The following is a 22,500-nucleotide window of genomic DNA, read 5'->3' on the forward strand; positions in this document are numbered from 1 at the left end:
ACACCTGCACACATGAAACCCCACTCACACCTGCACTCATGAAACCCCACTCACACCTGCACACTTGAAACCCCACTCACACCTGCACACATGAAACCCCACTCACACCTGCACTCATGAAACCCCACTCACACCTGCACTCATGAAACCCCACTCACACCTGCACTCATGAAACCCCACTCACACCTGCACTCATGAAACCCCACTCACACCTGCACTCATGAAACCCCACTCACACCTGCACTCGTGAAACCCTACTTTTACTTTTTTTCTCTCTCTCTAAACTTTTATATTACATTGCAAAGACAGTATGATGGAGACACGATCACATGCGAGGTCCTCTGAAGCTGACTGTGTTGATGGGAGTGGTGGTGACCTGGAGGCCAGCGATGTTGGCAAAGTCCAGTGCTTTCAACATTTGTATTTGTATTTCTTTTTATCACAACAAATTTCTGTGTGTGAAATTCGGGCTGCTCTCCCCAGGGAGAGCGCGTCGCTATACTACAGCGCCACCCATTTTTTTGGTGTTTTTTCCTGCGAGCAGTTTTATTTGTTTTTCCTATCGAAGTGGATTTTTCTACACAATTTTGCCAGGAACATCCCCTTTGTTGCCGTGGGTTCTTTTACGTGCGCTAAGTGCATGCTGCGCACGGGACCTCGGTTTATCGTCTCATCCGAATGACTAGCGTCCAGACCACCACTCAAGGTCTAGTGGAGGGGGAGAAAATATCGACGGCTGAGCCGTGATTCGAACCAGCGCGCTCAGATTCTCTCGCTTCCTAGGCGGACGCGTTACCTCGTGGCATCTCCACCAAGCTCCAGGAAGAGGAGAGAGAAAGGAGAGATAGCTATGTGCCTTGAGGTTTCTGCTTTGGACCAGGACATCATGGAGGTTGATCCCGACACCAAGGAGATGTGTGTGTGTGTGGTGTGTGTGTGTGTGTGTGTGTGTGTGTGTGTGTGTGTGTGTGTGTGTGTGTGTGTGTGTGATTTAACAGGCCTAAAAGCTGGATGCGCACGCATAGACACACACACACATACACACATACACACACGCGCGCGCGCGCACGCACGGACACACACATACAGAAGCAAGCGTGCACACGCACACACACACACACACACACACACACACACACACACACACACACACACACATCTCCTTGGTGTCGGGATCAACCTCGATGATGTCCTGGTCCAAAGCAGAAATCTCAAGGCACATAAGTTATCTCTCCTTTCTCTCTCTCCTCTTCCTGGAGCTAGGTGGAGATGCCACGTACACGGGGCCACGCTGGATGCGCTTCATCAAATGAGTCACACGAACCCTTGCAATTTTGTTGCGGGAGCTTCTTGCTTGGGAGGATGGCAATTTCTTCACACACCCTCTTGTTGTTGTTGGTGTGGAAATCCAGGGTCAGCCTGGAGTAATATTTTTTTCGATGATGACTCGAGCAGCCTTTTTCACTGTCTTTGTCCTGTACACGCGCCATTTTGACGATCGGTTGATAGAAGGAAGTAGTTTGAAACTCTACTTACTTGTGCCTCTCGCACGTGCACACACACACAGGGCTACTTACATATGCATACGTAGGCCTATTTACAAGTGCACACATGTAAGCTTAATTACAAGTGGACATATGTAGGCCTATTTGCAAGTGCACACATGTAGGTCTATTTACAAATGGACACATGTAGGCCTATTTACAGGTGCACACATGTAGGCCTGTTTACAAGTGCACACACGTAAGGCCTATTTGCAAGTGCGCACATGTAATTCCTATTTGCAAGTGCGCATATGTAGGCATGTTTACAAGTGCGCAGACGTTGCTTAGACCTAATCCCAAGTGCACGCATGAAGCGCGTGCACACACGTAGGCCTATTTACAAATTCAAACATGTAGGCCTACTAAACACATGTACACACACAAGCCTACGTAAATGTGCCCACATGTAGGCCTACTTACAAGTGCACACACGCAATGCCTATTTACACGTGCACACACGCAATGCCTATTTACAAGTGCACACACGCAATGCCTATTTACACGTGCACACACGCAATGCCTATTTACACGTGCACACACGCAATGCCTATTTACAAGTGCACACACGTAATGCCTATTTACAAGTGCACACACACAATGCCTATTTACAAGTGCACACACGCAATGCCTATTTACACGTGCACGCACGCAATGCCTATTTACAAGTGCGCACACGTAAGGCCTACTTACAAGTGCACACATGTAGGTCTACTTACACACGAAACGTGTGCATTAATGTATCGGCAATAATAATGGTCTCCATCTTTTTAGCACTTCGCAGACGTCACACCCATATGTGACAATTATCAGATGGGTTTTTTTCGTGGTACTTCTTTCAGGGTGGTGGAAATGGCTGGTGTTAGGGATAGGGACATATAATCACTGTGCATAATGTAAACCAAATATGTCGTTGTAATTATGAATATCGTAGTCAATACATCGCGAAATTGTACATGTGTGTGTGTGTGTGTGTGTGTGTGTGTGTGTGTGTGTGTGTGTGTGTGTGTGTCTGTGTGTCTGTGTGTCTGTGTGTATGTATGTATGTATGTGTGTGTGTGTGTGTGTGTGTGTGTTGTGTGTGTGTGTGTGTGTGTGAGTGTGTGTGATTTAACAGGCCTAAAAGCTGGATGCGCACGCATAGACACACACACACACACACACGCGCGCGCGCGCGCACGCACGGACACACACATACAGAAGCAAGCGTGCACACACACACGCACAGTCACACACACACACACACACACACACACACACACACATGCACCTCTTCCCACCCCACACAGACACACAAACACACACACAGACACACACACACACACACACACACACACACACCTACCCCTTCCCCCCCCCGGCCCCCCCCGGCCCCCCTCCCCGCCCCCCCAGCCATTCATAGTTAAGTCTCGGGCCATTTTTTTCATAGCCGCGGAACATCACGCACTAAGTGTCGGGAGATAGGATGGCGAAAGCTGGCGCAGGCAATTAGGACGGTTCAGTGAGACGACAGGTTTGGCGTGTCATTCAATATTGCCGTTTCTATCCCTGTTAACACCGGCATAAAATTCACACAGACACAGATTGACAAGTCCGTTTAATCACATATATAGACAGGTGTATTCTGAGAGAGAAAAATAAAGAGAGAGAGAGAGGGGGTAGAGAGAGAGAGAGAGAGGGAGAGGTAAAAGACAGAGAAAGAGCAGGGAAATAGAGGGGTGAGGGATAGGAGGAGAGAGACGATGAGAGAGAGACGGGGTGGAGAGAGAGAGGGGGGAGGGAGAGGGTAAAGAAAGCAACAGAGGAAGACACGGAAGGGAGAGGGAGTGAGAGAGAGAGAGGGGGGGTGGGGGGAATGGAATGGTGCGAGATAGAAGGAGAGAAACGACGATAGAGAGAAGGGGTGTGGAGGGAGAGAGAGAGAGAGAGAGAAAGAGAAGTGAGAGAGAGAGAGAGAGAACATAAAATGAAAAAGAGAGGTGAGAGAGAGAGAGAGAGAGAGAGAGAGAGAGAAAGAGAAGTGAGAGAGAGAGAGAACATAAATGAAAAAGAGAGGTGAGAGAGAGAGAGAGAAGTGAGAGAGAGAGAGAACATAAAATGAAAAAGAGAGGTGAGAGAGAGAGAGAGAGAGAAAGAGAAGTGGAAGAGAGAGAGAACATAAAATGAAAAAGAGAGGTGAGAGAGAGAGAAAGAGAAGTGTGAGAAACCATAAAATGAAAAGGAGAGGTGGGAGAGAGAGAGAAAGAGTAGTGAGAGAGAGAGAACATAAAATGAAAAAGAGAGGTGGGAGAGAGAGAGAGAAAGAGAAGTGAGAGAGAGAGAGAGAGAACATAAAATGAAAAAGAGAGGTGAGAGAGAGAAAGAGAAGTGAGAGAGAGAGAGAGAACATAAATGAAAAAGAGAGGGGAGAGAGAGAGAGAGAAAGAGAAGTGAGAGAGAGAGAGAGAGAACATAAAATGAAAAAGAGAGGTGAGAGAGAGAGAGAGAGAGAAAGAGAAGTGAGAGAGAGAGAGAACATAAATGAAAAAGAGAGGTGAGAGAGAGAGAGAGAGAGAGAGAGAGAGAAAGAGAAGTGAGAGAGAGAACATAAAATGAAAAAGAGAGGTGAGAGAGAGAGAGAGAAAGAAAGAGAGAGAAACACACACACACACACACACACACACACACTGAGGTGGGGAGAGAGGGGGACAGTGGGAGTGTGGGGGTCGATTAGAGAAGAGAAACAACTTCACGACAGAGAGATGAGGATAGGGGCAGCTAGAAGTTCACACAAATAAATCTCTTGTACGGAAGTTCAAATGATTCGTACAACTATCCCCAGTTGTTTTGCTTAGAATACTATTCACGAATGTCATTTTTTAAATTTTATTTCCATCATTGGTTTTAGCTGTTTTCATCCGCTTCGTCCTCTCTCCGTTTCTGATGTATGTATTTATTATATTTGGTCAATTGTCTGTGTGTTATATAAAAAAAAAAAGGAAATTAAAAAACAAATGTTAAAAAAAATCTGTCATACGAGTTTCAGTTTCAGTTTCAGTAGCTCAAGGAGGCGTCACTGCGTTCGGACAAAACCATATACGCTACACCACATCTGCCAAGCAGATGCCTGACTCATACGAAAAGTGACGAACACAGCACAACACATTCGGTTCTTCCGTCTCTGCATTTACTGTATATTACCGGTGAATGAGTTTTCTCAAGCTCACACCCGCATCATCATAACAGGTACCTTACATTATGTCGTTAATCCTACCCTCATCCACATTGTAGCACTTTTTTTTTCTTTTTTCTTTCTAGAGTCAAAACAGATTCCTCGGTGTGAAATTCAGGCTGTTCTCTCTAAGGGATAGAATGCGTCAGCCAAGTGCAGCCCCCCCACCTATGTATAGTATACTCTCTCTCTCTCTCTCTCTCTCTCTATATATATATATATATATATATATATATATATATATATATATATATATATATATCATTTTTTTTTTTTGTTTTCTTAAAAAAAAACACAACTACCAGTGGATTTTTCCACAGATTTTTTTTAAAGAAAAACTTTTAACGAGGGACAACCCATTTGTTGTTGTGTTCATTTTTTGTATCATAATTATTCATTTATTTATCTATTTTGTTTGTATATTCATTTATTTATTTATTTGGTTAGTTAGTTAGTCACTTAGTTTGTTTCCATGCATTGCTGAGTGCATGTTGCATGCGGAACTCTTTAGTTCATCGTCTGACACCAAACACCACAACTCAACGTCAAGTGCACTGGTGAGGTGGTAGCGTGTGGGGGTGAGGGTGTGGGTGAAGGTGGGAGTTTAAAAAAAAAAAAAAAAAAAAAAGAAGAAGAAAAATCCCGGTCCTTCTTCTTCTTCTTCGTTCACGGCCTGCAAACTCCCACATTCTCTCGTTTGTACACGAGTGGGTTTTTTTTTTTTTACGTGTATGACGGTTTTTGCCCCCGCCATGTAGGCAGCCATACTCCGCCGCTTTCGGGGGTGTGCATTCTGGATAATTATGTTCCTGTTTCCATAACCCGCCGAACGCTGACATGGATTACAGGATCTTTAACGTGCGTATTTGATCTTCTGCGTGCGTATACACACGAAGGGGGTTTAGGCATTACCAGGTCTGCACATATGTTGACCTGGGTGATCGGAAAAATCTCCACCCTTTGCCCACCAGCCGCCGTCACCGAGATTCGAACCCGGGACCCTCAGATTGAAAATCCAACGCCTAAACCACTCGGCTATTGCGCCCGTCAAATCCCGGTCCGTTTCCTCAATGAATCATGGGACGCGAACCACTGACCTAAAATTAGATGGCTAGCTCATTGGCCAGGAAAGCGGAAGCCAACTGGACGCCATACTGACACTCGTATCCGGCTGTTAGTCTGTTGAGAAGTCATCTGCTAACCGGTGGTAGTTTCTGAACTGTAACCGTTTTATCTTTGATGAAATCGTGATATGCTTGCCCTCACTACATGCCAAATGTTATGTTTTGATTGATATCTGCCAATGGTTTATTTAACCAAAAGTTATAACAGGAAAACAGTGCAGTGACACGTGGCGCAAACTTGACTTGCTGTGGAAGCACACACAAGAATGTCAGCTTAACTAACGTCGCGAGCAAGTGGAAGCTTGCCATGAAGCAGTCACCATATCCAGCTGAGCGCTCGGCTTCGCGCTATACTGACACGAGTAGCAAAATGACTGATTGAACACTTCCGCTGACTTCAGTTAGCAAAGGGACTCAAACAAGGCACGCGTTATCCACCTATTTTTAGGACAGTGGACTCGAACACGTGGACACAAGTGTCCCAGTCGGGGCGCATTCCCGCTAGGCCACCGTGGCTCCAGAACCACAGAGATAATTTCATTGACCAAGTAGTTAACTGGGATCACCTGCTTGACTTCAAAACCTCCTACTGATCCTCGACACGTCAAACACCACCCCCACCTCCCCCCCGCCCACCCCGGCCCCCCGCCCCCATGATGCTAATCGCGTCGTTATCAGAATAATGCTCTGCTTGCCTGTTTGTCGGTCTTTGTCTGTCTGTTTGTTTGGCTATCTGCTTGCCTGTCTGTCTGTCTGTCTGCCAGTGTGTGTGTGTCTGTCTTTGTCTCCCTCTGTTTTTGTCTTTGTCAGCCTGTCTCTCTGCCTGCCTGCCTGTCTGTCTGTGTCTTCCTCTGTCTGCCTGTCAGCCTGCCTGCTTGTCTTAGTCTCCCTGTGTCTTTGTCTGTCAGTCTGTCTGTCTTTGTCTGTCAGCCTCTCTGTCTGTCTTTGTCTTCCTCTGTCTTTGTCTGTCAGTGTGTCTGTCTTTGTCTGTCAGCCTGCCTCTCTGTCTGTCTTAGTCTCCCTCTGTCTTTGTCTGTCAGTCTGTCTGTCTTTGTCTGTCAGCCTGCCTGTCTGTCAGTCTGTCTGTCTTTGTCTTCCTCTGTCTGTCTGTCAGCCTGCCTGCCTGTCTGTCTGTCTTTGGCTCCCTCTGTCTTTGTCTGTCAGTCTGTCTGTCTTTGTCTGTCAGCCTGCCTGCCTCTCTGTCTGTCTTTGTCTTTCTCTGTCTTTGTCTGTCAGTCTGTCTGTCTTTGTCTGTCAGCCTGCCTGTCTGTCTGTCTTAGTCTCCCTCTGTCTTTGTCTGTCTGTCTGTCTTTGTCTGTCAGTCTGTCTGTCTTTGTCTGTCAGCCTGCCTCTCTGTCTGTCTTAGTCTCCCTCTGTCTTTGTCTGTCAGTCTGTCTGTCTTTGTCTGTCAGTCTGTCTGTCTTTGTCTGTCAGCCTGCCTGCCTCTCTGTCTGTCTTTGTCTTCCTCTGTCTTTGTCTGTCAGTCTGTCTGTCTTTGTCAGCCTGCCTGCCTCTCTGTCTGTCTTTGTCTTCCTTTGTCTTTGTCTGTCAGTCTGTCTGTCTTTGTCTGTCAGCCTGCCTGCCTCTCTGTCTGTCTTTGTCTTCCTCTGTCTTTGTCTGTCAGTCTGTCTGTCTTTGTCTGTCAGCCTGCCTGCCTGTCTTAGTCTCCCTCTGTCTTTGTCTGTCAGTCTGTCTGTCTTTGTCTGTCAGCCTGCCTGCCTGTCTGTCTTTGTCTTCCTCTGTCTTTGTCTGTCAGTCTGTCTGTCTTTGTCTGTCAGCCTGCCTGCCTGTCTGTCTTTGTCTTCCTCTGTCTTTGTCTGTCAGTCTGTCTGTCTTTGTCTGTCAGCCTGCCTGCCTGCCTGTCTGTCTTTGTCTTCCTCTGTCTTTGTCTGTCAGTCTGTCTGTCTTTGTCTGTCAGCCTGCCTGCCTGTCTGTCTTTGTCTTCCTCTGTCTTTGTCTGTCAGTCTGTCTGTCTTTGTCTGTCAGCCTGCCTGTCTGTCTGTCTTAGTCTCCCTCTGTCTTTGTCTGTCAGTCTGTCTGTCTTTGTCTGTCAGTCTGTCTGTCTTTGTCTGTCAGCCTCTCTGTCTGTCTTTGTCTTCCTCTGTCTTTGTCTGTCAGTCTGTCTGTCTTTGTCTGTCAGCCTCTCTGTCTGTCTTTGTCTTCCTCTGTCTTTGTCTGTCAGTCTGTCTGTCTTTGTCTGTCAGCCTGCCTGCCTGTCTTAGTCTCCCTGTGTCTTTGTCTGTCAGTCTGTCTGTCTTTGTCTGTCAGCCTCTCTGTCTGTCTTTGTCTTCCTCTGTCTTTGTCTGTCAGTCTGTCTTTGTCTGTCAGCCTGCCTGCCTCTCTGTCTGTCTTTGTCTCCCTCTGTCTTTGTCTGTCAGTCTGTCTGTCTTTGTCTGTCAGCCTGCCTGCCTGTCTTAGTCTCCCTCTGTCTTTGTCTGTCAGCCTGCCTGCCTCTCTGTCTGTCTTTGTCTGTCAGCCTGCCTGCCTGTCTTAGTCTCCCTCTGTCTTTGTCTGTCAGTCTGTCTGTCTTTGTCTGTCAGTCTGTCTGTCTTTGTCTGTCAGCCTGCCTGCCTCTCTGTCTGTCTTTTGTCTCCCTCTGTCTTTGTCTGTCAGTCTGTCTGTCTTTGTCTGTCAGCCTGCCTGCCTGTCTTAGTCTCCCTCTGTCTTTGTCTGTCAGTCTGTCTGTCTTTGTCTGTCAGCCTGCCTGCCTCTCTGTCTGTCTTTGTCTTCCTCTGTCTTTGTCTGTCAGTCTGTCTGCATGTCTGTCTCCTGTCTGTCTGTCTCTCTGCATGCCTGTCTGTCTTTGTCTCCCTCTGTCTTTGTCTGTCTGCCTGTCTGTTTATCTTTCTTTCTGTCTCTGTCTCTGTCTTTCTCTGTCTGCCCCCCCCCCCCACGCCCCCCCCCGGCCCTCCCCCCCTCTCTCTCTTCCACACTTATTTTCACAAGTCCTTCTGAAAGAAGGAGCAATTCGTTCTCAGACTTTATCCCAGGCACAGACGATAGGGTGACGCCAGCAAACCGTGGACTATGGAGTGCCTCTGGTTGACTGCCTTAAGCAGTGAGAACGACGCTTTATCATCATCATCATCATCATCATCATCATCACCATCATCATCATCATCATCATCATCATTTTCTTCTTCTTCGTCATCATCATCATAATCTCCTCCTCCTCCTCTTCCTCCTCCCCGTTCTTCTTCTTCTACTTCATCATCATCATCATCTTCTTCTTCTTCTTCCTCTTCTTCATGATCATCATCATTTTCTTCATCATCATCATCTTCTTCTTCTTCGTCATCATCATCATAATCACGTCCTCCTTCTCCTCCTCCTTCTTCTTCTTCGTCATCATCATCACCGTCATCATCATCATCATCTTCTTCTTCTTCGTCGTCATCATCATCATAATCACCTCCTCCTCCTCCTCTTCTTCTTCTACTTCATCATCATAATCATCATCATCATCATTATCATCATAATCGTCATCATCATAATCACCTCCTCCTTCTCCTCCTCCCCGTTCTTCTTCTTCTTCTACTTCATCATCATAATCATCATCATCATCATCATCATCATCATCATCATCATCATCATCATCATCTTCTTCTTCTTCTTCGTCATCATCATCATCATCATCATCATCATCATCATCATCACCTTCTTCTGTTCAATAGTTTCAAGATCACTGATGACTTGGTCAACCATCTCTCTCCATCCGTCTTCCCCTGCTCCTCTCTCTCTCTCTCTCTCTCTCTCTCTCTTGACGCTGTGTTACACTCGTACATTATACATGTATTAAGTATTCAGTATAACTACATTTATATGCGTACATGTTTGTGTGTCTCTTAGAACAACGGCAGATGTGTAAGTCGGCCAAAGTGCTAATATCTTCACCGTTGGAAAATAAAGATTCATTCCTTCATTTCTTCCTTCCTTCCTTCCTTCCTTCCTTCCTTCCTTCCTTCCTTCTCTCTCTCTCTCTCTCTCTCTCTCTCTCTCTCTCTCAGGGCGTCGGTCATTCTCCGGACCTGTCCATTCTCAGGATGTTGTCCACCCCACCCCCTCCCCTCCCGTCTCTCCCCCCCCCCTTCCTGGCACTACTGACCCTTGCACGGGAAGGAACGCACGAACGATGCGGGAGCATCTAAATCTAAGTTAATTTAATCTGTTCTGGAACTGACTGACATGTTGGAACGGGCACTGCCTGCATGCGGGGGTGGGGGTGGGTGGGTGGGGGGGGGGGGTGACGCGTGGCTAGTGTTTGGTGGGTTGTGGTGGAGGTTGTGGCCTTGTCGTCAGTTATCGTTATCTGTGTGTGTGTGTGTGTGTGTGTGTGTGTGTGTGTGTGTGTGTGTGTGTGTGTGTGTCTCCTTGTGTCTCTCTGCGACTCTGTGTGTGTGTGTGTGTGTGTGTGTGTGTGTGTGTGTGTGTGTGTATCTCCTTATGTCTCTCTGTGACTCTGTCTCTGTCTCTGTCTGTGTGTGTGTGTGTGTGTGTGTGTGTGTGTGTGTGTGTGTGTGTGTGTGTGTATGTATGTGTGTGTGTGTGTGTGTGTGTGTGTGTGTGTGTCTCCTTGTGTCTCTCTGTGACTCTGTCTGTGTGTGTGTGTGTGTGTGTGTGTGTGTGTGTGTGTGTGTGTGTGTGTCTCCTTATGTCTCTCTGTGACTCTGTCTCTGTGTGTGTGTGTGTGTGTGTGTGTGTGTGTGTGTGTGTGTTTGTCTCCTTGTGTCTCTCTGTGACTGTGTGTGTGTGTGTGTGTGTGTGTGTGTGTGTGTGTGTGTGTGAGTGTCTGTGTGTGTGTGTGTCTCCTTGTGTCTCTCTGTGACTCTGTGTGTGTGTGTGTGTGTGTGTGTGTGTGTGTGTGTGTGTGTGTGTGTGTGTGTGTGTGTGTGTGTGTGTCTCCTTGTGTCTCTCTGTGACTCTGTGTGTGTGTGTGTGTGTGTGTGTGTGTGTGTGTCTCCCCCTCCTCAGTTCTCTCTTTCTCTCTCTCCCTCTCTCTATCTCTTATACACTCACACATTCTCTAGCTCTATCTCACTCACTCTCATTGTCTCACTTTATGTGTCCATCCTTGTCACTCCATCATCAACGTTGTGCTTGTGTTTCCATGTCTTTACTCACTCAGTACGGCCAGTCCTCTCTTCTCTACACAGACCCCTCGGATGTCCAGTGGGTGTCTGAATGACCCAACCTTTAGCTTCCGTCGTCAGAATTGTGGTATTCTTTGTCAACATTCACGTCTTCAGTATAAGAGCCTTTTTGATGATGGTAATTGGGGTGAAACGCTGTTAACGTTGTCTCTTTCGCCGTTCGTATGGAGAGAGTTAAAGCTCTGGTTTTTGTGGGGGGTTTTGTGCGTGTTATTATTTATCCATTCTGTTGTCATTTAAGTGTTGTTGCAGCTGGGATTGTGGTAATTGTTTTATTTGGCAAGCTCTGTGTGTGATTAAATATATGTATGTGAACCCTGAATTATTTTAGTCTGTGTTTGTGTTGTCTGGGTGTTAGTGCTGGGCTGGGTAGGGGTTTCTAGTCTGCTCTCTATATATAGAGCGTGACACTCTCCCTCTCTATATCACTCTAACTCTCTTGCTCAATCTCTCTCTCTCTCTCTCTCTCTCTCTCTCTCTCTCTCTCTCTCTCTCTCATACACACACTCACACGCTCTCATTCACTCTGCATCTCAGTCTCTCTCTACACATCTCTCTCTTCACGTTTATACCTCACTCACTCACTCACTCACTCACTCTCTCTCTCTCTCTCTTCACGTTTACACCTCACTCACTCTCTCTCTCTTTCTCTTTCCCCATCTTCTCTCTCTCTCTCTCCTTCCCCATATTCTCTCTCTCTTATTCCCCATCTTCTCTCTTTCTCTCTCTTCACGTTTATACCTCTCTCTCTCTCTTTCTCTCTCTACGCCCTTTCTCTATCTTCCCCTCTCTCCTTCCCCATATTCTCTCTCTCTTACTCCCCATCTTCTGGAGACTGTGCCGGGATTCGAACCAGGGAGCTCAGATTCTCTCGCTTCCTAGGCGGACGCGTTACCACTAGACCAACACACCATCATCACTGACCTGTTCCTGGGTCTCTTGGCCTCCCGGGTCTGGCTCCTGTCCAGCCTGTCCGAGGTGAAGCCACCCGGGGTGGGGGTGAGGGTGGGGGCAGGAGGGACGGCAGCAGCGGTCACGTTGCTCAGGTACGACATGGCCTGCAAACACACGGAAACGATCCCAAGGCGCGTGGTTAGGAAAGACCCCTTCTTGCTCTCCCCCCACCACCTCCCCTCAAAAAAAAAAAAAGAAAAAAAAAGAAAAAAAAAAGAGGGGGTGTGTTGGGAGGTGGGAGAGAGCGTTAAAACTGAAATCAGTCAAACGAAGATAATAAATTAAAATTCATATCAACAGATTTTGACGCGAGCTGTGAAGTCATGATGAAACTGGTCACCAGCGAAGCTGGGCACGCACGAACTGACAGGGACTCCCCAGCAGCTTACTCGCACGCTCAATCGTAATTCCTTCGGGGCGCTCTCTTATAGGGCGCTCTTTTATGGGACATATTGAGGTCACGTCAGGGGCATCGCCCTTGCTACTGGTACCATGTAACCCAGTACTACCTGCCGCATGTGAAGTCACCCAACGACGGATCAGGCGGAGGAGGAAGCCTTTCCCAACGGCTGTGAAGGCAGAAGAGGATGACCAAAGAGCAGGGGGGAGCCCTTATCCTTGGCTGGAAGTCCTCCTAGGAGACGGGGCTCCGAAGAAAAAACCTGCACCTGCCGAGGCCGTCCTACATGTGGCAGTATCTGCACCTGTGGGAGTGTGAGCGTCGGTAGGCGAGAGAGTGGGGAAGGGACTGCACAACTCCTCTTCACTAAAAAAGAAAAAGAAAAAAAGTCACCTGTGCTGGTCAGGCAACCAGACTAATGTCGGAACGACGAGCTATAGAGTAGAAACTTCGATCAAAATTAATCTTAACAGCTAAGTCTCTGAGTTGAATCTTTCAGTTTTCCCTACACGTGCAACGCGGTGCGCATTGGGTTAATGATAAAAAGTCTCTGTGTGTCTGTCGGTGTTTTAGTGTCTTCGTATCCGTTAATTCTGTCTGTCTGTGTGGTCTGTCTTTCTCTCTTTCCTTTTCTCCCTCTTTCTCTGCGTAGTGTAGTGTAGTGTAGTGGTGTGTGTGTGTGTGTGTGTGTGTGTGTGTGTGTGTGTGTGTGTGTGTGTGTGTGTGTAGTGTAGTGTAGTGTAGTGTTGTGTAATGTGGTGTAGTGTGTGTGTGTGTGTGTGTGTGTGTAGTGTAGTGTAGTGTAGTGTAGTGTAGTGTAGTGTTAATGTGGTGTAGTGTGTGTGTGTGTGTGTGCGTGTGTGTGTGTGTGTGTGTGTGTGTGTGTGTGTGTGTGTGTGTGTTTGAAGATGCAGTGTGTATGTGTATTTTGAGAGAGAGAAAGACAGAGACAGAGACACACAGAGAAAGAGACACAGATAGAGACGGATACAGAGAAACAGAGAGACAGAGACAGAGACAAATAGACAGAGAGCGAAAGAGACAGATAGGGACACACAGACAAAGGAGAGAGAGAGAGACGGAGACAGAGACAGAGACAGAGAGATGACGATAATCGGGACTGTCCACCGCCCTAATACCCATGGAAAATGTAAAGAACCAAAACATCTGTGACCGATAACAAAACAAAAAAAAGAAGAAGAAAAAAAAAATATATATATAAAGAAGAAGAAAAAGTAAAGTACACAGCAAAAGACGCAATACATTATTTCTAATTACACGTTCATAACTGTTACCCCCCCCCCTCTCTCTCTCCTTCTCTCTTACCTCTCTCTCTCTCTCTGTCACCCTCCTTCTCTCTTACACCTCTCTCTCTCTTCTCTCTCTCTCTTTTTCTCTCACACCTCTCTCTCTTCTCTCTCTTTTTCTCTCTCACACCTCTCTCTCCTCTCTCTCTCTTTTTCTCTCTCACACCTCTCTCTCTCTTCTCTCTCTCTCTTTCTCAACCTTCTCTCTCTCTCACACCTCTCTCTCTCTTCTCTCTCTCTCTCTCTCTCTCTTCTCTCTCTCTCTCATACCTATCTCTTTCTCACCTCTCTCTCTCCCCGCCACCCATCCCCACCTTCCTTACCCTCTCCTAACCTCACCCCGCCCCCCCCAACCCCCCCACACGCCGCAAATAATTCCTCATCACACGTTTATGACATTTACATCTCTCTCTCTCTCTCTGTCTCAGTCTCTGTCTGTCTGTCTGTCTGTCTGTCTCTCTCATCTCTCGCTCTGTCTCTCTCACTCTTTCCTTTTATCTCTGTGCCCCCCCCCCTCCCTGTCTCTCTCGCTCTCTGTCTCTATCTCTGTCTCTGTCTCTCTCTCATCTCTCTCTGTCTCTCTCTCTGTCTCTCTCTCTCTCTCTCTCTGTGTCTCTCTCTCTCTCTCTCTTTCCTTTTATCTCTGTGCCCCCCACCCCTCCCTGTCTCTCTCGCTCTCTGTCTCTATCTCTGTCTCTGTCTCTCTCTCATCTCTCTCTCTCTGTCTCTCTCTCTCTCACTCTTTCCTTTTATCTCTGTGCCCCCTACCCCTCCCTGTCTCTCTCGCTCTCTGTTTGTCTCTGTGTGTCTCTCTCTGTGTGTCTCTCTTCTCTGTCTCTCTCAGTCTCTCTGTCTGTCTGTCTCTGTGTGTGTGTCTCTCTCTCTCTGTGTCTCTCTCTCTCTTTCAGCCCATCCGTACCTCCAATTCCCTCCCTCCTCCCCCTCCTTTCCCTTCGCAACCCTTACATTCCACGCAACACACAGTGATCTGCCCCTTCCCACCCCCCACCCCCCACTGACACCCATTCACCTCCTCCCCCCCTTGCCCCCCCCCCCACCCCCACCAAAACCTCTCCCCCTTACTAAACACCACCCTCACAACTTTCTCGCTTTCCTTCCTTTTCCCTACCCCTGTTTAATAGTAATCATAAGGTAAAACCAGGTACGCAGATCAAACCACCCCTACATACCACCCCTCCCCCCACCCCCACACCCCTTCCCTCCCTCCCCCCTCTTCACACCCTACCACTACCACTACCACTACCGACACCCGATTGACTTCCTAGTTTGTTTGTTTTTTTATGCTGCGCCCCCTCCCACCCCCCACCCCCCACCCCCCAACCCCGTATCCCCCCCCCTCCCCCACCTCCTCCGTCCTCCAACTTCCCACACTCTGTCTCTCCCACCTCTCCCACCTCTCCTTCATTAATCCGTCAATTAAAACGCGCTGAGCGGAGCAGTCCGAGCCACTCCAGCGGAATTACTTGACACGCAGCGAGACAGAGAGGGAGGGAGAGAGAGACAGAGGGAGAGAGAGACAGAGGGAGAGAGAGACAGAGGGAGAGAGAGACGGAGGGAGAGAGAGACGGAGGGAGAGAGAGACAGAGGGAGAGAGAGACAGAGGGAGAGAGAGACGGAGGGAGAGACACAGAGGGAGAGAGAGACAGAGAGAGAGAGAGACAGAGGGAGAGAGAGACGGAGGGAGAGAGAGACAGAGGGAGAGAGAGACAGAGGGAGAGAGAGACGGAGGGAGAGAGAGACGGAGGGAGAGAGAGACAGAGGGAGAGAGAGACGGAGGGAGAGAGAGACAGAGGGAGAGAGAGACGGAGGGAGAGAGAGACAGAGGGAGAGAGAGACGGAGAGAGAGAGAGAGAGAGAGAGAGACAGAGAGAGAGAGAGACAGAGAGAGAGAGAGACAGAGGGAGAGAGAGACGGAGGGAGAGAGAGACGGAGGGAGAGAGAGACGGAGAGAGAGAGAGAGAGACAGAGAGAGAGACAGAGAGAGAGAGAGACAGAGAGAGAGAGACAGAGGGAGAGAGACAGAGAGAGAGAGACAGAGAGAGAGAGAAAGAGAGAGAGAGAGACAGAGGGAGAGAGACAGAGAGAGAGAGAGACAGAGAGAGAGAGAGAGAGACAGAGAGAGAGAGAGAGAGAGACAGAGGGAGAGAGAGACGGAGGGAGAGAGAGACAGAGAGAGAGAGAGACAGAGGGAGAGAGAGACGGAGGGAGAGAGAGACAGAGGGAGAGAGAGACAGAGGGAGAGAGAGACGGAGGGAGAGAGAGACAGAGGGAGAGAGAGACGGAGGGAGAGAGAGACAGAGGGAGAGAGAGGACAGAGGGAGAGAGAGACGGAGGGAGAGAGAGACAGAGGGAGAGAGAGACAGAGGGAGAGAGAGACAGAGGGAGAGAGAGACAGAGGGAGAGAGAGACAGAGGGAGAGAGAGACGGAGGGAGAGAGAGACAGAGGGAGAGAGAGACGGAGAGAGAGAGAGACGGAGGGAGAGAGAGACAGAGGGAGAGAGAGACGGAGGGAGAGAGAGACAGAGGGAGAGAGAGACGGAGGGAGAGAGAGACAGAGGGAGAGAGAGACGGAGAGAGAGAGAGAGAGACAGAGAGAGAGAGAGAGACAGAGAGAGAGAGAGACAGAGGGAGAGAGAGACAGAGGGAGAGAGAGAGAGAGAGAGAGAGAGAGACACAGAGGGAGAGAGAGAGACAGAGGGAGAGAGAGAGAGAGAGAGAGAGAGAGAGAGAGAGAGAGAGAGACAGAGAGAGAGAGAGAGAGAGAGAGAAACAAAAAAGACGTGATCTCGTGAACGAATCTTTCTTTGCAAAAGCCACATGTGATAATGAAAAGGGGGGGGGGGGGGGGGGGGGGGACAAAAAAAAAAAAAAAAAAAAAAGAAGGAAAAAAAAAAGAGGTGTGCGTGTGTGTGTGGTAGGTGGGTGGGAAGGTGAGTGGTGACGTTGGGTATGTTGAGCCAGGGATTTACCAACCCACCCAAGCTTAAAAAAAAAAAAAAAAAAAAAAAGGAAAAAAAGAAAAACAGCTGAAAAACAACAACAACCCCCCCCCAAAAAAAACAAAAACAAAACCAACAACAAAAAACAAAAAAAAACCACCTGGCTTACCTGCAATCGACTCCCTTTGATATTTTACGGCCGCATAATTTCAGAGGCCATCAAATCTGATGGGGAGTAGAAATAGGGAAAAAACGGGAAAGAAAAAAAGATAAAAAAAAAAAGAAAGAAAAAAAAGGGTGGTTGAAAATGAGGGTATTTTGACGGGCTGTAAAAACGTGGCGCTGCGGTTAGTTTGAGAACCCTATTTTGTGAGTGATTACTGGTTTACCTTTGGATAGGATTAGTCAAATTTCACGGTGGGCTTTATGGACTGTGGGTTTTATATTGGATATGTATATATATATATATATATATATATATATATATTAAATATATTATTATAGTTTTGATGTTTAGAAATGGCTTTTTCCTATTCATCTCGCTCACCGCCCCCCCACCATCCCCCCGCCTTCCCTCCCCCTCCCTCTCTCCACCTTCTCCTCCTCCCCCCCCCCATCCCCCATTTTTCCATTCACACTCCACCACCCACCCACCCACCCACCCACCCACCTCATCCCCCAAAACTCTCGTTCAATCTGTGTCTTTCTGATTGGGTCATTATGGAAAATTGACTTACTTGGACGTGCTATTATGTTTTTTTTATTTTTGTATTATTATTATTTTTTTTAGTTGTTTTTTTTAACGTCCATCGAATGATTACTGGTATACTTTTCAGTGGACAGCATCAGCCAAATTTTGCAAGGGGTTTTATGGACTGTGGTTTTTTATATCAGGTATATATATATATATATATATATTTTTTTTTTTATGAAGTGTATTGTTTTAGTTTGTCGTTTAGAAACGGCTGTTTCCTATTTATCTCGCTCCCCTGCCCCCCCCCCCCCCCCCCAAACACACACACACCCCTGCCCCCCACCCCCCGCCTCCTCGTCACTCTTCCCATCCCTCGTTTCTATACCATATTTCTCTATTTTGCCACCAAGATTCAAGATTCAGGATTCGAGATTAAATTTCCTTTCACTCCTTCTGGGGGTATAGAAGATTTGTATATGTATTTGTATTTGCATTTCTTTTGATCACAACAGATTTCTCTGTGTGAAATTCGGGCTGCTCTCCCCAGGGAGAGCGCGTCGCTATACTACAGCGCCACCCATTTTTTTTTTTTGTATTTTTTCCTGCGTGCAGTTTTATTTGTTTTTCTTGTCGAAGTGGATTTTTCTACAGAATTTTGCCAGGAACAATCCTTTTGTTGTCGTGGGTTCTTTTACGTGCGCTAAGTGCATGCTGCCTCGGTTTATCGTCTCATCCAAATGACTAGCGTCCAGACCACCACTCAAGGTCTAGTGGAGGGGGAGAAAATATCGACGGCTAAGCCGTGATTCGAACCAGTGCGTTCAGATTCTTTCGCTTCCAAGGCGGACACGTTACCTCTAGGCCATCACTCCGCATTACATTACAAAGAAAAGAACAAAACAAACTTGAAAAAACAACTAATAATTGAAATATATTAGCGACACTCATCGCAGCGATTATAACGTCAGATTCTCAAAAATGCACACACATGTTCAAAACATACCGAAGCAGTCTATGAAATTTGTTTTGAATATTGATTTTCATCGAACCAGTTCTAAATATGAATCAGTTGCAAAGTTAAACTCATTCTAACAACTGTTTCCCATGCTTACAAATTTTGAAATTGAAAGCAAACGTTTTCTTGAATTTGAAGACAGCAGAAAACAGACCTTCTAACATGACCTGGGGGATTGAAAGCATGTCGTAGTTCAGGTTAGTTTTCTCAAGGAGGCGTCACTGCGTTCGGACAAATCCATATACGCTACACCACATCTGCTCAGCAAATGCCTGACCAGCAGCGTAACCCAACGCGCTTAGTCAGGCCTTGAAAAAACAAAAAGAAAAAAACCCAGAGAAGAGTAATAGATTATTACAATAAGGACATTCCACGATGAAATGAAATTCAGTGTTATAACGCGTCATCTCTACACACTCGTTCAATCTCTGTCTCTCTGATATGGTGGATGGAAAATTGACTTACTTATCCTGTTATTGTAGAGACTTATAATCAAAATGTTGTTAATGGCCATCGTGAAAGAAAGAAGGAAAGAAAGAACGAAAGAACGAAAGAAAGAAAGAAAGAAAGAAAGAAAAAACTGATTCGGTAAACGATCTGATAATTTTTTAAATGCTGAGAACGGCACATTGCTTGATGTATTGTATTGTATTGTATTGTATTGTATTGCGTTATATTATTTATTTATTTTTTTTGTCACAACAGATTTTCTCTCTGTAAAATTCGGGGCTGCTCTCCCCAGGGAGAAAGGGCCACCCCTCTTTTCTGTCTATAATCTGAGAACATGTTGAGAACGCTACACTGCTTTTTGCATTGCATGGTACTGCATTGTAATGTGTATTGTATTGTACATCTTACTTTGACACAACAGATTTTACTGTGTAAGATTCGGGCTGCTCTCCCCAGGGGACACTGGTTCGCTGTACAGAAACAGCACCACCAGTTATTTTCGGTCTGATTTGATGTGTTTAGAACGCTTTGGGTTGCTTATCGTATCGAAGAACGTCTATCCACAAAGCGTGACCTTGCGGGTCGTTTCCTCCTTGATTGTCCAGCCTTTGAAGAGGCAAGAAAAAAAGTTATTTGCCTTTTTTTTTTAATTGGAGAAAAACCAAATGTTTTAAAATTCCGTTCATTACTCACATTCATAGTGGAGTGATGGCCTAGAGGGAACGCGTCCACCTAGGAAGCGAGAGAATCTGAGCGCGTTGGTTCCAATCACGGCTCAGCCCCCGATATTTTCTCCCCTTCCACTAGACCTTGAGTGGTGGTCTGGACGCTAGTCATTCGGATGAGACGATAAACCGAGGTCCCTTGTGCAGCATGCACTTAGCGCACGTAAAAGAACCCACGGCAACGAAAGGGTTGTTCCTGGCAAATTTCTGTAGAAAAATCCACCTCAGTAGGAAAAACAAATAAAACTGCAAGCAGGAAAAAATTACAAAAAAAAAAGAAAAAAAAAAAAAAAAAGTGTGGCGCTGTAGTGTAGCGACGCGTTCTCCCTGGGGAGAGCAGCCCGAATTTCACACAGAGAAATCTGTTGTGATAAAAAAAAAAGAGAAAAAAAATGCAAATACAAATGCAAACAAATGATTGCTGACCCACCTGACCATATTTCTATAAAAAAACAACAACCCAAAAACCCCATAATGAATGACTTCTGATCTAACTAGATAGATAAGGCACATCTCTCTGAGTCAACATGCTTAATTATTGGTTTTTTGTTTTCTTTCTTTTTTGTTTGTTTTGTTTCGTCTGTTGTCGTTGCTGTTGTTTTGTGGTTTAAGAATTTTTTTTTCCTCTTTAATACAGTGAATCTGTTAATATTTGTGTTTGAAATGAATGCCCACTCACTTTTGGCATGTATACATTGTACAACGCTGTGTCTCTTGTATGTTTTGTTTTCATGCTATCTTTTCTTCCTGACAAATAACCAGACAAGTTGGTGTGGCCACAAAAAAAAAAAAAAAAAAAAAAAAAAAAAAAGGACGAAGAGTACAATACCAAATGTAATTTTTTTTCCCTTGCAGAGAAGGTTATATTTGTCAAGAAACATGTAATCACATTTTACACTTGGGTAAACAATATAACAAAATACATTGTTTGATTCCAACAAAAACAATGAAGCATTACACCGTAGAATCTGCTTCAAGGAAAAACACATCAACACTGGCCCTCGCTTCACTGAAGTTATATCATTCATCCAACTGCAAGGTTTTGGGTTTTGCATCTCCCCAATCCCAACAAACACCCACACACAGTGAGGCCCACACACACACATACCCTTTAACGTATAATCCCTAGGTCAATATACCACAAAACTAGCAACACAATCTCCTTCTAATTAATACATGTATTAGCTACATGAAATATCTGACATTTTCATGTGCCCCTACTGACGGGGTTTCCTGGAATATACACGTCTTGTTCTGTCTCCTCTTGTCTTGTCTTGACTTGTACCATATTGCATCGTATCGTATCGTATCGTATCGTATCGTATCGTATCGTATCGCTTTGCATCGCATCGTATCGTATCGTATCGTATCGTATCGTATCGTATCGCTTTGCATCGTATCGTATCGTATCGTATCGTATCGTATCGTATCGCATCGTATCGCATCGGATCGCATCGCATCGCATCGCATCGCATCGTATCGTATCGTATCGCTTTGCATCGCATCGTATCGTTCCGCATCGCATCGGATTGTATCGTATCGTATCGTATTGTATTGTATTGTATTGTATCACTTTCTTTGCCACAAGAAGTGTTGCTCTGTGTGAAATTCAAGCTGCTCTCCCACTGGCAGGCTTGGGCGTGTCGCCACCGTGCAGCGACACACCGGCTCATTGTCTCATCCGAATGACTAGCGTCCAGACCGCCACAACAGGTCTAGCGGAGGGGCAGAAAAATTCTGGTGAGTGTGGGTGGGATTGGAACCCGCGCGCACAGATTCTCTCGCTTCCCAGGCGGTGGGCGCGAAACACCTTTCCACTGCACCTTCTCAACTCATCAGATCAGTGCTGTCCCTTCAAAGACTAATAAATGACTGATTTGGTTCAGTCGTATATATTAGATAAATGAGGTTAGCCATATGGAAAATGAATGAATGAATGAATGAATGAATAAATACATAAATAAATACATAAATAAATAAATAAATAAATAAATAATAGATAAATAAATAAATAAATACTGAATACCGGCAATTTCCAATAAGGAAAAAAAACACACCAAAAAAAAACAAAACAACAACAACAACAACAACAACAAAACACAAAAAACACAACACAACAAAACAAAAAAAACAACAACAACAACAAACAAACAAAAAAACACAACAAAAACAAAACAGAACAAAAAAACAAACAAACAAACAAACAAACAAAAAAACAGGAGGAAAGTGCCTTTCCCAAGGAGCTCAGCACATCACCCTTGGCAAAACCGGGCTTCGAACCCTGATCCAAGGTGTACAACTGCATCAGATGTACAGCAGCTCTTCAGAATGTTTCTCCGTGGCAAGCTGACATCAACAAAATGAAAAAACAACAAACAAACAAGCACAAAAAAAAACACAACCAAAAAACAAAACAAAACAAAACAAAAAAAAAACACACAAAAAACCCCACAATAGATCGCTTGCAGTTCTAGCGACTCCAACCCAGAGTGGGTTGTGAAATACCGAAGGCACCACGAAATCGTTCATCTTTAACTTTTTCAGGTAACAACAACAACAAACGTATAATTATAGATGAAAACACACTCCCAACAAATCATTCAGGCCAACGTTTTTATCAGTACCAATCGTTTATTATTTATTTCCTTTTCATTTGCGTTTCCCCCTATAATAATTTGGTATGATTTTTTTTTCTCCCTGTGTGTGTGTGTGGGTGTGGGTGTGTGTGCACTGAAAAAGAACCCATGGCAACGAGAGTGTTGTCCTCTGGCAAGCTTCTTTCGAAGAAATCCACTCTGACGGGGACACAAATTTATATGCACGCGCTCAAGGCCTGACTAAGCGTGTTGGGTTAACTCTCTCCATACGAACGGCGAAAGAGACGACGTTAACAGCGTTTCACCCCAATTACCACCATCAAAATATTACAAGCGGAAGGCTCTTACACTGAAGAGGTGAATGTTGACAAA

The 22,500-nt window shown here is 45.9% G+C and overlaps 1 protein-coding gene across 1 annotated transcript in view; it reads right to left on the reverse strand.

Moving 5' to 3' along the window:
* The window catches only part of LOC143288709 (uncharacterized), a 45,364-nt gene that overhangs the window by 19,957 nt on the left and 2,907 nt on the right, over nucleotides 1–22,500 (reverse strand). The window contains exon 2 of the mRNA XM_076597337.1: nucleotides 11,951–12,084. Within this exon, the coding sequence (XP_076453452.1) occupies nucleotides 11,951–12,081 (131 nt within the window). The 5' untranslated portion in view covers nucleotides 12,082–12,084. The remainder of the gene's footprint in view (nucleotides 1–11,950; nucleotides 12,085–22,500) is intronic.

The sequence above is a fragment of the Babylonia areolata genome, chromosome 13, assembly GCF_041734735.1.
Source record: "Babylonia areolata isolate BAREFJ2019XMU chromosome 13, ASM4173473v1, whole genome shotgun sequence".
NCBI lineage: Eukaryota > Metazoa > Mollusca > Gastropoda > Neogastropoda > Buccinidae > Babylonia > Babylonia areolata.